The sequence below is a fragment of the Xiphophorus maculatus genome, chromosome 13, assembly GCF_002775205.1.
Source record: "Xiphophorus maculatus strain JP 163 A chromosome 13, X_maculatus-5.0-male, whole genome shotgun sequence".
In the NCBI taxonomy this organism is placed as follows: Eukaryota; Metazoa; Chordata; class Actinopteri; order Cyprinodontiformes; family Poeciliidae; genus Xiphophorus; species Xiphophorus maculatus.
In genome coordinates this window covers 21129816-21145826 of record NC_036455.1, presented here as the reverse complement: position 1 = coordinate 21145826, position 16011 = coordinate 21129816, and the positions used below count along the sequence as shown (strand labels likewise).

Below are 16011 nucleotides of genomic sequence, written 5' to 3'. Positions count from 1 at the left end.
CACACACACAAATGAGACAACATAAAAAAGTAGATTTGTTCTCTATTAAATATTTGTTTTTTGTTTGTGGTCTAAATTGCAGCGACATGAGCATGGTCATGTTTTTGGCTTAGATTGTTCATTAAATTTCAAATTTGTGCTGCGTTTTAGACACTGTTCCTCATGAATGAAGCAAACAACAAAATCTGTCCTTTGATTATCCGACTATAATTGGTTGTTGCATCAATTAAAGCAAGTAAATAGAAAAATGTATTTTTAGCAGTCATGGCATTGAACTAAATTAGATAAAACTATAACAAATTAACGTTTTACAATATTTGCTTTTGCGTGTAACTATTCGGTGAGACAATAAACCCCTAAACAAGCGATGTGCTCATGCACCGTTGTGCTTGTGTACGTTCCAGATCAAACGAGTGTCTCCCACATCCTGATCAGCGTCGTTGGATCCAAGTGTGGATTAACAACCAGAGGACCAAGCTGGAGGATTTTGGTCACCCAGTGAGACACTGAGCAAAACGCTGCCACTGCCTTCCACACTCCTGTGTTTTAAATGTTTATATCTAACTTTAGGTCTCCACTCATCAGTAAAAAGAAAAAGGTAGATGACATCCTCTGTCCTCCTTCTTTTCCTCGTGCTTTTACGTTTCCCTGCCGAGACAGCCAGCCGTTTCATTCTGCGACAGACACTGAGGCTTAGCAGGAGGAGGAAAAAGCCATCCGATGCACCTTGAGAGTGTGAATGTTGATGTGTGGACAGAATATCTTAAGCAGCAACATGAACCATTCTAATCAATGACATCTAATACGGCAACCCCCTGTGTAACTTTTCAGATTGAGAATAAAACTTGGATGAAAGATGGGTACGTTTTGGTTCATTACGTCGTCTAATCCTTTCATCCTGCTCTGGCTTTACATGCCGATACACCTTGCTTCACCTGTCGAAATCCTTCTCTCTTCTCACAGAGCTATATCCTTATTTAGGTCATCAAATTGGCTGGCTTTTATTTCCAGAAGCCTACCTGCAAACCTTTCCAACTGCATCCGTCTAAATCCTCCCCTTAGAACGACACGTCGACTTTAGTGTTTAAATGTTAATTTAATTTTCATTTTTATTATTCTTGTCACCCAAAAAGGTGCATGCTACTAAATCATACCTGCTGATCGAGGTGTCTCAGTTGTCCCCTGGTCTCCTCTGCCTTTGCTGCTAATTCTGTTGTGCTGATATGCAGCATGTCTGCATGAAATCAGCGAGTAAGAGAAAAACGTTTAGAGTTTCACATTCAGCCCTCAGGTTCCACGAGTACAGATGGAAAGAAGTGAAGGTAAAATTACTTATGGTTTCTGGGCGTGGACAGTTTTCAGATGAAGTATAAAAAATATATTTTTTAAAACGTGTTCTAGAATAACCTGTGGCTGACGTTGAGGCACTGGTTGGTTCACTGACAGGACAGCCGAGGCCGGTGGAAAAGGAGAACATCTGCGAAGTTTCTGTTCCCTCACTGTCTTCGGTACCATCCACTATCCTACAGAGATACAAAGGAAACTACGGAGTAACATCTAGATTCCGGAGTTGCCCCAAACCTCTCTACCCTGAAAATACATGAAAAATAAGAAGTAGCAATTCTATAATCATTAAACACAATTATTATCATATTTAGTCCCTCAAATTGAAATTCCTGTTTTGGTCTTTTCCTCTTAAGCCTCTGTGGATCCTAAAAAATGCAATGTGCCAAGGGATAGTTCATACTGGACATGTGTCAATTACAAACCATGGCGATGTTTGGTACTCAAATCAAACCATTGACTTTATTTCTGGATATCTAAGTTCTTCCATACACATGATGGTATATTAAATTAAAGAAATTCAAATCCAATGGTTATGTGACGCTAATAGATAATGTATTTGATCTCAAGGTTAACTTTGTTTGATTACAGGTAAACGTTTTCATATGTCATAAGTGAAAACTGTCCCAGTTGGGGGTCAAAATCTCAATGAATACTCATTAGAATGCAACATACAAATTACAATATGATTAAGTTTGAGCAGCACTCTAAAAATGTATTGCCAAAAACCATCAAAATATTCATCAGTATGCCATGTTTTCAAGCTTCTGTCTGAAGTTTTCAAAGACAGTAAAAGAAAAATCGACCTTAGCATAGCAACGTCCAGACTCCGCCCCCTCAATGTGTTTGAGACACAGTAGTCCCATTAATAATCTTCATTTTGAAGATTATCATACTTGGATCGCACCACATTTCTTTCAAGATTTCCTCTCTGGCTGGCGTAACATCAGTGTTCGATGATGAAACCAGTGGCGGCTGAACCCACCTGGGGCTGAGGTTAGAAGGGTCTAGAGCAGTCGGCGTGAAATCCTGAAGGTTTTTCTGAGAGCGACCCAAGCTGCGAGTGACGGTCTTCTGGCGGGGCTGGCACAGAGGAGACTTCCCAACGGTGTCCCTGAGGTCCTCAGGTCGATGGTGCTCCGTCAGAAGAGATACAGACTCGGTGTTGTCGTGCTCGTCCTCGTCCGAGTCGCCCTCGTGTTCCTCCCGGACCTCGGCTACCGTAGGTTGGCCCTGAACCACGCGCCCGTTCCTTCTAACCCCAGACTGGGACAGAAATGAAACAGCTAATTACCAATCCGTGATGTGTGAACATTTCAAATGAATTACATACCCGAGTAAGAACAAAAACAGAAGCTCTAACTACACCAATTAGTATGTTTCCAGTGAGAGCCATGAGCTATTTTTCACAGGTGATAATACGGTTATCCTAAAGTTAACCGGCAAGACAGGTGGATTGATTTGTCTGTAAAACATCTCAGCTGCTTCCCTGCATATGAAGCATTTCACAGCTCTCTGCCCTGCTGCAGCAAATGACTGGAACAAATATGTGAAGAATTTCTAATTTTCCCTTATCAATTTCCTCATGAAACCATTACACCAGGACAACTTTGCTAATAGTAGGAGTGAGGACGGATTTCTGCTGAGAGTCGCCCTGCAGAGATTTGTTGGAAAGGAAAACTGATCAAGATTAACATGGAGTATGTTAAAAATATCAGACATATCTATTGATTTATTCAAACCTTTAGCTTTAGTTTGGGCAGGGTCTTTTAAAAGTATAAAAACCTTTTTAATATTTTAAGATTTTGCTGTGTTACAACCTCCACCATCAATGCATTGGGATTCATTTATTATGTGAGAGACCAACGGCTGCATATATTTGTTCCAAGCCTCTCTAGATGAATTCTTTGTAGAAACACATTCTACTGAAATCTCAGTTTCAAGTATTTGTGGTTGGTCCTCCCTTTTACTCCTGCTGCTACTAAACGAAAAATGTCTCCAGTCAAAAAAGGATTTGTTTAAATATATACCAAACGTTTATTGTTATCATTTTGAAAGCTAATGGAGTTCAACTAGAATGTATTTAAATTTTCAAAAGTTATAACAAAATGTATCATGTAACTTTTGAAAGGAATATATATATATATATATATATATATATATATATTGCTACTCCTCTCGAGTTTAATCAAGGCTTAACGCAGTTCTTGGTTTCTACAGCCATTTATTGTGGACACGTCTTACAAAGTCCCCCAAAAATGCCGTCAGAACTAAAAGCAAAAGGATTGAATGTACACTTAACCGAACTTAATGAGCATCAACACAAATTTACTAAAACTACCACACATATTAAACTTAATGTTTAATATTAAATAAACTTTAACTACTGCCACCTTAAACCAAACATCAAAACAATAAACCAGATGCAGTTGTCTTGACAGCAGCTACATATATACAGTATAGCTATATATATATATATATATATATATATATATATATATATATATATATATATATATATATATATATATATATATATATATATATATATTGCAGAAAGACAGAGATAACCCAACTAAAAATGTACGACATTTGAAACTATGTTAAAAAGTCTTATAGCACTGGTCGTCTTGTGCCTTAGATATTCTATGCACATATTTCATAAACACATAAAAAAGAAAACAACACCTTCATATTGCCATTATAATTAAAAGCATTTTTAAAATTTGGTTTTATGATATCCACAGCAGGGGAGACAAAGATCAACATGTGCCTCTGGAGCTGCAGCTTGCCGTTTTATTGGGAACATAAAGTCCCAATAAAACACATTTTGTGTTCTTAAACTCACAATACAGTGGTGTGAAAAAGTGTTTGCCCCCTTCCTCATTTCCTGTTTTTCTGCATGTTTGTCACACTTAAGTGTTTCGGAACATCAAACCAATTTAATAAATAGTCAAGGACAACACAAGTAAACACAAAATGCAATTTGTAAATGAAGGTGTTTAGTATTAAAGGAGAAAAAAAATCCAAACCATCATGGCCCTGTGTGAAAAAGTGATTGCCCCCTACACCTAATAACTGGTTGAGCCACCTTTAGCAGCAACAACTGCAACCAAGCGTTTGCGATAACTTGCAATGAGTCTTTTACAGCGTTCTGGAGGAATTTTGGCCCACTCATCTTTGCAGAATTGTTCTAATTCAGTTACATTACAGGGTTTTCGAGCATGAACAGCCTTTTTAAGGTCATACCACAACATCTCAATAGGATTCAGGTCAGGACTTTGGCTAGGCCACTCCAAAGTCTTCATTTTGTTTTTCTTCAGCCATTCAGTGGTGGACTTGCTGGTATGTTTAGGATCATTGTCCTGCTGCAGAACCCAAGTTCGTTTCAGCTTGAGTTCACGAACAGATGGTCGGACATTCTCCTTCAGGATCCTTTGGTAGACAGCAGAATTCATAGTTCCATTTATCACAGCAAGTCTTCCAGGTCCTGACGCAGCAAAACAGCCCCAGACCATCACACTACCACCACCATATTTTACTGTTGGTATAATGTTCTTTTTCTGAAATGCAGTGTTCCTTTTACACCAGACGTAATGGGACACACACCTTCCAAAGAGTTCCACTTTTGTCTCATCGGTCCACAGAATATTTTCCCAAAAGACTTGGGGATCATCAAGATGTGTTTTGGAAAAATTGAGACGAGCTCTAATGTTTTTTTGCTCAGCAGTGGTTTTCTTCTTGGAACTCTGCCATGCAGGCCATTTTTGCCCAGTCTTTTTCTGATGGTGGAGGCATGGACGCTGACCTTAACTGAGGCAAGTGAGGCCTGCAGTTCTTTGGAGGTTGTTGTGGGGTCTTTTGTGACCTCTTGGATGAGTCGTCGCTGCGCTCTTGGGGTGATTGGGGCCACTCCTGGGAAGGTTCACCACTGTTCCATGTTCTCACTGTGGTTCGCTGGATTCCCAAAGCTTTGGAAATGGCTTTATAACCCTTTCCAGACTGATAGATCTTAATTACTGTCTTTCTCAATTGTTCCTGAATTTCTTTGAATCTCGGCATGATGTGTAGCTTTTAAGGATCTTTTGGTGGACTTTACTGTGTCAGGCAGCTCTTATTTAAGTAATGTCTTGATTGAAAACAGGTGTGGCAATAATCAGGCCTGGGTGTGGCTAGAGAAATTGAACTCGGGTGTTAAAAACCACAGTTATAATCTATTTTAACGAGGGGGGCAATCACTTTTTCACACAGGGCCATGATGGTTTGGATGTTTTTTCTCCTTTAATACTAAACACCTTCATTTACAAATTGCATTTTGTGTTTACTTGTGTTGTCCTTGACTATTTTTTAAATTGGTTTGATGTTCCGAAACACTTAAGTGTGACAAACATGCAGAAAAACAGGAAATGAGGAAGGGGGCAAACACTTTTTCACACCACTGTATGTGGGAAAGTTCAAGCAGTGTGAATAGTTTAGCAGGGAACTGCAAATAATGAACGGATACCTGAGACTCCTGTGCTGCTGTTGATAGTCTGGTCTTCACCTGGAAGACAGCCAGAGAAGAAACACTCAATGCAGGGAGGAAACAACATGTTGGTTTGTGTTCCAGCTTTTCTTTTCCCAGGGAGCAATTTGGCAGCATTCTCTGGTCAGTTCTTTTCCAAACCGAGCAGAGAAGCGTAACAAATAACTGCACAGCTCACGGTGAGACAATGCTGGAAATTTATTCACCACAATATACTGGTGCCGTTATGACAGCGCAGCTCAAACAGCGCTCTATCCCCGGGTGCCTCCACCTATCTTCATTTAGTCAGTACCAAGATTTAGGCTGTCCCTCTGCAGATGAGTTTCACCTAAAAACCCTGCGGCGTGCTCCGTCTGTGTGTGTGTGTGGGTGTGTGTGTGTTCACGATAGCAAGTCCCAGTTGTGTTTGTGCAACAGAGTAAAACACCTGACTGTAATTACAGAAGCAGAGCAGCAGAGCCGGGTATCTCAGCTACTTTTGCCAGCTCTCTCTTACAGCTACCTTAACTAGGACAGTGTCCTAATTTCTGTCCATTAGGCTCAGCTACAAACCCAAACTGAAATCACCTACACATTTTGTGCCAAAGCCAACTCTAAATGTAAACTCAGTACAGGAAATTGAGAAGCCCACAAGTATTGGTTATGCCTTAATTGATTTTATTTTCAACACTGAGGACAAACACAATCGGGAACTCTTAGGGTATGTGGGGGTTTTACAGACAAGTTGTAAAAGTTGCTATAAAAATTACATTGCATATGATGACTATGTGGCTGAAATGTTATTGATTTTGTTGTGCAACTATCTCTAATGGATTTCATTGCCCAAATTTACTCTTTTGTTCTTCTGACCCTTCTGTAAATCTCAATAATCTTGTTGTTTCAAGCCATCTAAATGGCAAATGAGTTGAACTTATATTTCACTATTCCAGTCACATTAACCACTCAAAAGCGTTTAACACTAGAGCAACATTCACACTCACAGATCGCCCTACTCACTTAGGAAACCAACATGTGGGAGAAGAACCTACAGTTCATATCAGAACGCCATGTATTGGTTTTGTTTTCAATTATGTCACACAGAAGAGGAAGAATGAGCACAACTTGACATTAAACACATGAAGGATCAAACGTACCTCGAAACAAAGTCTAATATTTGGGGAAACGTCCGTTAGCAGATTTCAGAGGAATGTTTTTTATTATAGCTATCAACACGGTGTTAGTATAATTTCAGCTGGATATCTGAATGTATTTCTTGGCAGAAATTGGTTGGTTGACCCAGATTTTAAGCATTGTCAACAAGTTTTCAACAAGATTGAGGTTGGATTCATTCCATAAGCCTTAATGCGAGCCTGCTTAAACAACTGGGATTCATCCTTCCAGTTACTGCACTTCATATATATTTGACAAAATGAAGTTAAGAGCTTGATAGAGAAAACAAAATATGTGAGTTAGGGAAACGTCATGATGCGTTGTTCCCTTATGCGATCGCCTTCCTAAAATAACAAAGGCATCTGTAAAATGTCATTTTTTTAGGGCATTATTTTAGGAAGGCGACGATATTTCGGTTCAATTTAAGCGGTTTGTTGAGAGCATACAGTCAGAGCTGTATGTTCAGCTATTCAAATAACAAACTGCAGGTTGGATGGACTCACGTGTGTCTCATGTCCCTCCCGCAGATTGTATGTGAGGTCCTGCTGGATGTCCTGGACAAAGTGGTGAGAGTACTCAGGGTAGAGGTCCAGCACCTCATAGAGCCCTTTCAGGTTGATACACTGCAGGTCACAGTAGGTCAGGGCTTTCACATCTGCGTTGGTTTTTATCACACGGTTGTCTAATGACAGGTTCGCTCCGATCAGGTCACCTTTACCTGTTCAGAGAGAGAGACATGGAAAGAGGGCGAGGAATGGGGGCCACTTCAGAATGTTTTCACTCTGATAAAAGGGGTTGAAGATGCAGACTCTCTGGCACTCATGCAAACACATATGCTTTATACCTTTTGTTTTTATATGTATTTTTAGAGAAATATTTTTGCCTGAAAGAGGTTGGTAATAATGCTGAGCACACTTTTATGTTCAAGATTCAACCGAGCGCCTCATGCCAGCACGAAATATGTTCTTGTTATGATGTGCAGTGATGAGAGGAGTGCACCCAAATGCGGAGCTCAAAGGCGTACGAGTAGCAAAAATAGATTTCAGTGAGTTCACTTAAGTGAAGCAAACCGGAAGATGTTGCTGGAAATGTAAAGAGATGCAAACTCTGTGAGACACGAGGAACTACCAAAGAAGAGAAGGAACCAGACAGAAAATGGAGAGCTAGGGAACAACTGGAAAGTCTGGTAGAAATTTGAAATGTTTTAGTAGACAGCAAATGTCCGATTTTTTTTTTTTTTTTTAACGTTTTGAAAATCTAATACATAATTTTCCTTCCTCTTTACAATTATGCTGTTTTTTTTGTCCGTTGCTTTCTCTAAAAACAGTTGAAGTTTAAATGTAAAATGTGAAAAGAAATAGGATTTAAACATTCACAAGGCAATGCACAATGAAAGGAGGAGGAAAGTGGAAAACAAAAATTACAAACATTTTTTGTCAAATACAAAAAAAAATATCCAAAACATAACGAAGTAAACAACCAAACCAAACCAAACTGTGCAATATGTTATAAAACGTATTATATAAAAACATCTATAAGAATTTGCCAACTAAATCTCCTTTTCGTCTAGAAAACCTGCAATAGAATGCAGGTCTTTCATTCTATTCGCCAATCAAAATCAGCACCATAGCAACAGATGTAAGCGTTTTCTTTTTTATTAAATTATTATTATTATTAATAATGTTTAACAATGTAACCTGTTAATTAAGTTTTGGTAGATATTTCTAGCCCAGCTGATCAAGGATAAAGAACTTAAAGAACTTTCACTTTGCTAGTTTCAGCAGATACAGATTTAGATGTAAAAACAATTCCAACTAATTCTTACTATCCTCGTATTTGTAAAGTAGACTCATCCACAACACTTTTATGAAATGTAGCGGTTTGGGTGGAGTGGATGTGACAGCTGTTTCTGTACAAATGGACTGAAGGCGAGACCCCTCTCCCCCCCGCCAGCGGTAATGTCCCATAAGAAGTGATAAATGATTCATTAGGGTCATTGTGAACTATGAGGGCTGCTAAATTACAGCGGCGCAGCTGAAGGAGCGAAAGTCGTGACTGTTCTTATTTCAGCCCGCTCTGTCTCTATCCTCCTGTCTGTCAGGTCATTTATTGTCATATTGCTTCACTCAGTCCTCCTCTCTCTTCCTTCTTTCGTTTCTTTCCCCCATTCTTGATGACTTGATATTAGTTTTCCTTCTTTTTCTCCTTCTTTCCCTGTTAAACTTTCCTGTCTTTTTTGTTTGATTTCCACACTTTTTTATTCCTCCATTTTGCTTTTGCTTGTTATATATACAGTATATATATATATATATACACATAGATATTATTTTTTCATTTATAACTTTGCTGCTCTTTTCCTTTCATCTTCATTTCGATTTAAATTTTTTTTTCTGTTTTCTCAACTTTACTCTGTAATTCGTCAGCATCTACCCAAAGTTATTTTCATCTATAATTAATCTGCGTTGTCTTTCTTGTATCCCTTGTCCATGTATAAAAATGATTTCAGCGGTTAATTTGTTATTTACCTCTCAATCAGCCCTTTCGTCCTTCATTTTTTTAAAACACTTTTTCTTTCTCTGACAGACCATGCTTTCCGGTGATCCATGATATCCAGCTTCTCCCCTTTCAAGAGTCCTTCTCCTTTCTCCTTCACATCATCAGAACCTCACTTGTTCTCACTCTGTGTCTACTACTGATTTACACATCTGTAACTTCGGGCTTTTGTTTGGACATAAACCGGAGGGGCTGGAGGTTAAAAAGAAACCTATACACAAACTCATCCACAGTTGAACAGGCTGAGACACAAAGAAGCAGCTTTGTCCTTCGGCGAAACACTCTGTGTCACCCCAACCTTCTGCACAGTCAGCAGACAATCATATCTGCCTGTCAAACTCACACACACACCCACCCCCACGCGCACATATGCCTCCACCCACCCAATCAAATACACACACAGAGACACTACCATGAGACAGTTTGAGGGCCAGCAAACAAAATCCACCTGTGGGATTGCGACAAATATCCAAACAAAAGCACAGTTTCTTCCTGCAGGAGTACCAACATGTAGCTACTGTCAGAAACACACAGAGAGCAACGTGACAAATACAAGAATCACCAAGTAAACATAGACAGTGACGGCAGGAGCTTCACATTTGGATTGTATACACACGCTGTTGCCATATTGCTGTGTAGCTCTATTCAAAAGGTCGCAGGAGAAAGATGCCATTCAAGACGAGAGGTTGTGCAACAGCAGATGATAGTCGTTCAGCAGAGGGTCTTCTGTTTTTTTTTTTTTTACAGATTTATCATGCTCACAAAAACAGAGACCTGAACAATGGAGGAAGTGGAGCAACTGCTTCCCCCCTATTATTTAGCCAAAAGAAATATAATCGCTCCATGCAGTCCAAAAAAGGCGTGGCCTTCTCTGGTCTATTTATTGAATATCAAAGTGGTTTTTAAAAACACTGGATTTTCATTCCATCTGCCAGACTCCTTCCCTGCTCGTTAAATTACCGGCCGGTCTCGTAACTCCTAATTAGATCTGAATATAACCCCCTCCCCAATAAACAGTTTTTCTCTTCACACATGAGAACTAAACAGAAATTTAAGTTCCAGGGTTTTAGCACAGCTTCACTAAAGTGTAGTTTAAAAGTACTTTTTCATCATGTTGAAAAAGAAAGGAAAGTTAATGAAATTTTCCTTTCTTATGCTTTCATTGATCATAAAGTGGGATTGATTAGTAGTAGATGTGATTTTCTGCCTATAATCTATAAGACTTAGATATTTTTTTTCTATTTTAACTTTTCTACGAACTTTTTTTTTTTTCTTCTGAGCTATTGCTTCAGGTGACATTAAGTTTATTAATGAGAAACTGAACTAATTTAATTTGGTGAAGCTGCTCGAGTTATGGAGACAATAACTAAAGGTTGTATGTTTTATTTGAAAAGTTCGCTTTTTCTCTGTATTTTTCCGCAGTTTGGAATTTCTTGATACATTTTTCAGAAGGTTTTGTGTAGGACATCAAAAATTAAAACGCCATTAATCTTATGACCAGATTGCGTGACTGGATATTTGTAGGCCTTCTTGAGACCTTGCTTGGATTTTTATATTGCTTTGCGCAAAAGTCCTTTGCGCATCTTCTGCAGAAAATATTCATTAAAAACAATGATATGGAGTTAATGTGTTTTTTCCTATGTTTTCTATCAGAACTTGCATATTAACCGCCATTCACTTAGTTGAATTTTGTGTCTAAACACTGAGCTTATCTACAGGATTCAGAGTTTATTATAAACTCAAGTGTTATAATCTTCTTCAATTACACCAAGAGCTTTTTGCTTTTTCTTCCCATTAGCAGTTCCACTTTAACCTACCCAGGATGGCCAACACCATTCCATCTTTCAGCACTTCCATAGACCCCGAGCAGACGAAGAAGACGGCCTGGAGAGCGTCGCCCTGTCGGAGGAGGTACTCCCCCGGGGTGCAAAAGGAGGTCTTAATGTGCAGCGACAGCGAGCGCAGGCAGCCGCGGCTGGCCGAGGCAAACAATGACAGTTCCAGGATCTCTTTGTTGAGATGCATGGTGATGTCGGATCGCAGCTCATCCGGAAAGTCCTTTAGCAGCTGTGGGGACGATGGGGGACGCGGGAAGGCAGAGTAGGTGGGGAAACGAGAGAGAGGAGGAAAGAAAGCGTGACAGTTGTGAAAACACCATTCTGCAACTCGGTAATTGGATTTTTAGCCTCCGATATTTATTTATTTTTTTCTGGATTCCTAACCTCTGAACACAATTCAAGCAGCTCCTAAACTTCAAAGTGCAGTTGTCTAAGAGCAGCCACAAGATTGCGTCACGTCGACAAACGAGCGACTGTCTCGGCCAAGGACGGAAATCTGTCGTGGATTCCGTCGGTGAGTCATCAGAGCCGGGCTTACTTTAATCAACAGGCCCATCTATAATTCATCTGTCTGGGATTCATCAGCGTCCCTCCGTCTAACCCTCTGCTCGGGATTCTGACAGCTGTCTCGCAGGCCCGCGCAGCCTGGAGAGGCGAGTTACTATCAGACGACTGACAGGTTTCCCTGGGCCTGTCGGGAGAATGTGTTATTTACTGCTTGTGTGGTGAAATGCCACAACTCGCTAATCTTCATGCTTGTCTTTTGCTCGACAAGAAAGATAAAAAAACACGAAACAAAAACACTCAAGTTTGTTCAAGGAAAATGTAACACAAACCAGAGCCGGGTTGTGAGTTGAACTTGTCACACGTCAACCAGGATGACTCAAGTTAGTTAGTTATTATTACTGTGTAAAATGTGGCAATAAGAGGAAAGCAGCTGGAAAAAAAAAAAAAAAAAATCAAGAATGCTGCAACATGCTCCTTGCTCTGTAGAAGTATCGATCACATTATCAGCTTTTGGATTAGCTTTAATGCGGCATCTGTGTGAGAACCGTGTGAATTAACTAATAAAATATTGATACTAGTTTGCTATGCAGCCTGTATATCTAGAAATAAGCCTGGAGATTTTTGAACAGTGAAGGTTTTCACTTTAAATGCATAAGTTTACAAAAAAATGCCTCACTACAGTTGATTGATTCTAACTTTGATGGCCAAAAACGTAAGCAGAGAGCCCCAAATAGTCAGTTTAACATTTTTTCTTCTTAGAATTCCTTCTCCAAGTCAGCGCAAACGTTTATTTTTCCCATTACCATAAAAATAACCTTCAGACAGTTTTTCTACCCTTCCTTCAGGGTATACAAATTATTATTTTTGTTTTTAGAAGAAATAAATAGAAAAAAAAAAATCAATTCAGCTCTGAAAGTGAGGGAGAAACACTTTTTCAGAACATTTATTTAGAACATGATGCAGATGTTACTAAATTCAGCCTTCTGCAGATGACTTTTGGTACGCCAGCAGTCAGCTAGAGCTACATAGAAGCCAGAAAGGACTTCTACAAATACAAAATATTAGAAAAAAATTGCCTCCCATTTGCCTTTAAGGCTGAACAAAATTTAAATGCTGTGTTTGCTTCTTTCAGAAATTGAAAAAAAGAAGAACTGTGGAACGTAAGAAAGACTTTGACATTGATAAAAAAAAAAACTAATTAGAATTCAACAGATATTCAGCTATCTATGTAAAAATAGATAATGAAAAAGTCGAACTTTGCTATTAAAACTTACCAACAGACAGGATGGGGACAAAAGACTTCTCTCTTGTATTTAAGTGTTTGACTTTTTGACTTTCTTTGAGAAAGAAGCTCCTGGGTTTTTATTCACAACTTAAATCAGTAATGTCTGAATCAGCTCAGTCTAAAAGTTCACGTTAGTGCCTCTTGTGGCAGAAAGCAGTATTACAAAATCAGACCCATTTCATTCACCTTTGCTCATGTAGGTTAATCATACTTCCATCAACGATACTCAGATTATCAACATGGAAAAAGGCTGTAATTCAAAATCTTGATAAAATATCATGTCTATCTCAATTAAATTTAAGATTTTATCTCTTTCTGCTATTTATCTTCATAATTCATGGAAAAAAAGTTGATCTAAAATTAAATGTACATTTTTATTTTTAAAAATAGGTTCTTTTGGAAGTTAAAAAAAGTATTTCTATAACTCAGAAACATGTAAACACAAGAGAAAAGCACAATTGATCCGACTTTGAACATCACCAGATTTTTTTTTTTTTGTTAATTCTTTGGGGTTAATTTTAAGGTACAATAATCTTATAATCAAAGTTTCTAAAGAAAAGGTTTCTGCCTCAGAAAAACGTTCCCTTTTCCTCTGTGATAACTTTTAAGGTTATGAGAAATGGAAGTTGAGTCACTCTGAAACTGCGCAAAAATAGAATTTTAACTGACCTTCAGGATTTCTCTACTTAAGTATCAGATTACTGAATACAGACGGCAAAAGAACATAAATGTTTTATACTTTCTCCAAACTTTGTCCTCACAATGAACCCCTAAAAGTTTGGGATCACTTTGCAGCTGACTTGAGTTTTTGTGGAGGTCTCCTGACCGTATTTTAACTCATGGGTGACTCATATAGACCATGTACAGATCAGGCGAATGACTCAGCTACTGCAGAATATTCAGAAAATTTCTGGGTCTTGAGAAAATTGTTCAACTATTTTTGGTCTCTGTAAAGAGAAGTTTCAAGTTAACAAGGTGGAATGCTCAAATCCTTCCTTAGTATGCAAGAAAACTACGAGAAGCTGTAAAAAAAACCCAACAGTTTTCCACAACGTTGCTTTGATTTTGCACTATAAAATGTTTACTCATGCTAAACCACACAAATAAAAGAAACGGTTCCAGTCCTATACCTCATTGCAGTCGATTCCGTTATTGACCGACCAGGTTGTCTGGAAGTACTCGAGCATTCGCTGCTTGAGGCTCTGTGGCAGATGATGGACGCGAATGAAATCCTTCAGGTCTTTGGTCCTGGTGTGGTACTGAGACCAGCGGGAGTACATCCTCTGGATAATGGCTGTCACATTGCCAAAGACCAAGGCATGCATCAGTGCTGCGGGTAAAAGGAGGGAGAAAAAAAGAGGATGATGGAAAGTTAGACAGGAAGCACATGATGGAGAACAACAACGATTGGAACATCAGGGAAGTGACATTCGAACAGGAAAACAAAACAAAACAAAAAAATCCAAATTCTATTTTAAACACATAAAAAATATTTTTCTTGCATTTCCAGACATACGTCAATTACACTGTTTGCTACTGGTTCCAGGACTTCTTTAAATTGGGATGCTATGTGTTGCTTTATGACAGCCTACTTCATGTAGTCAGAGAAGTTCTGAAGTCCTCGAATAAATGAAGTGAACATTTCAAAACAGCGTTTTGAAATTTATCCGGGTTACACTTCTCTTTTGTAAGCATCACTTGACCATCTAAAAGATTTAAGTGAACGGGAACAAACGAAAAAATCCGTTCACTGCACTTTAGATGCGCAGCAGCAGCAACAGAACATAAATCGGCTGCTTGTAACCCTACATGTTTCACGTGTTTAACTTGATTTTTATACAGTGAAATCAAATGAGAGGGAAAACCAAATATTAAATTTACATTTATATCTCGCGTGCTGGAAGCTCGATGTCGGCGCAGCACGGAGCTTATTTGATTGCACGGACTAACGCTGCCCTTTCTACACCCACAGGTGATCCGTTCTCCTGATCTCATCGAGTTTCGAGCTGCAGCACAGCTGTGTCACCAAAGGCCGGACATTAGGGAGTCATCGGTCTAGCTAGGTCAGTTTTCTTACAAAGTGAAGCTACACTGATATATCGAAGTGGTAACCTCAATAAGACACTATTTAAATTCTATAAAAGCTACGGAAAAAGGTGCTTTTATTGTCTCGGTTTGCATCAGAAAAAATAAAAGTCCCTGTCAAACATTTTCAGCCATCACTCAATTAACTTTATGTAGCGTCCATTTAAACTTTAAGATATAAAATGCTATTCCTCAGGATGGTTCTTTTTAATATTCTAAACTGCATCCTAAAACATAATTCAAACACCATAGTAATTCATTTGCATAACTCATCTAAGTTCATTGAGGTTATGCTCCACAATAAATATGAGCAGGTGCTTCGGATTAGTTTTCACTCCATGTCTCCCTGCTGGGAATGGGATGTATGTGAACAAACATGGGGATATGTTGCGTGTGTGTGTGTGTAGGGGTACAGGGGTGTGTGTGTGTGTGTGGCTTCTCCTGCTACTGCCCTCCGGCAGCCGGGGACATTTAGCATTTAGCTGAAACAGAGAGGAGAGAGTATCCACCGGGAAAACCTTGCAAAAATGACTGCCAAAAAAAACACCAAGCTTATTCTGTCTGGTTTAAACTAGTTCTGTCCCCTCTGCAAAGTTCTGCATAAGAAAGCCGTATAATGGAGCAGAAAACCGGAAAAAAAAGGAAAAGGAAATCCAATTACATGCTTCTGAAATTTTAACTAAGACAAGATGAATTAGTCTTATTAACTTGGTTTTACCCATTAC

At 38.9% G+C, this 16011-nt stretch overlaps 1 protein-coding gene across 1 annotated transcript in view; it reads right to left on the bottom strand.

Moving 5' to 3' along the window:
- kcnh8 (potassium voltage-gated channel subfamily H member 8) overlaps positions 1-16011 on the bottom strand; it is a 57390-nt gene that overhangs the window by 5430 nt on the left and 35949 nt on the right. The window contains exons 9-15 of the mRNA XM_023344513.1: positions 14332-14531; positions 11389-11638; positions 7522-7736; positions 5849-5887; positions 2330-2610; positions 1408-1523; positions 1155-1234 (exon numbers count right to left, since the gene is read on the bottom strand). Coding sequence (XP_023200281.1) covers positions 1155-1234; positions 1408-1523; positions 2330-2610; positions 5849-5887; positions 7522-7736; positions 11389-11638; positions 14332-14531 — 1181 coding nt within the window. The remainder of the gene's footprint in view (positions 1-1154; positions 1235-1407; positions 1524-2329; positions 2611-5848; positions 5888-7521; positions 7737-11388; positions 11639-14331; positions 14532-16011) is intronic.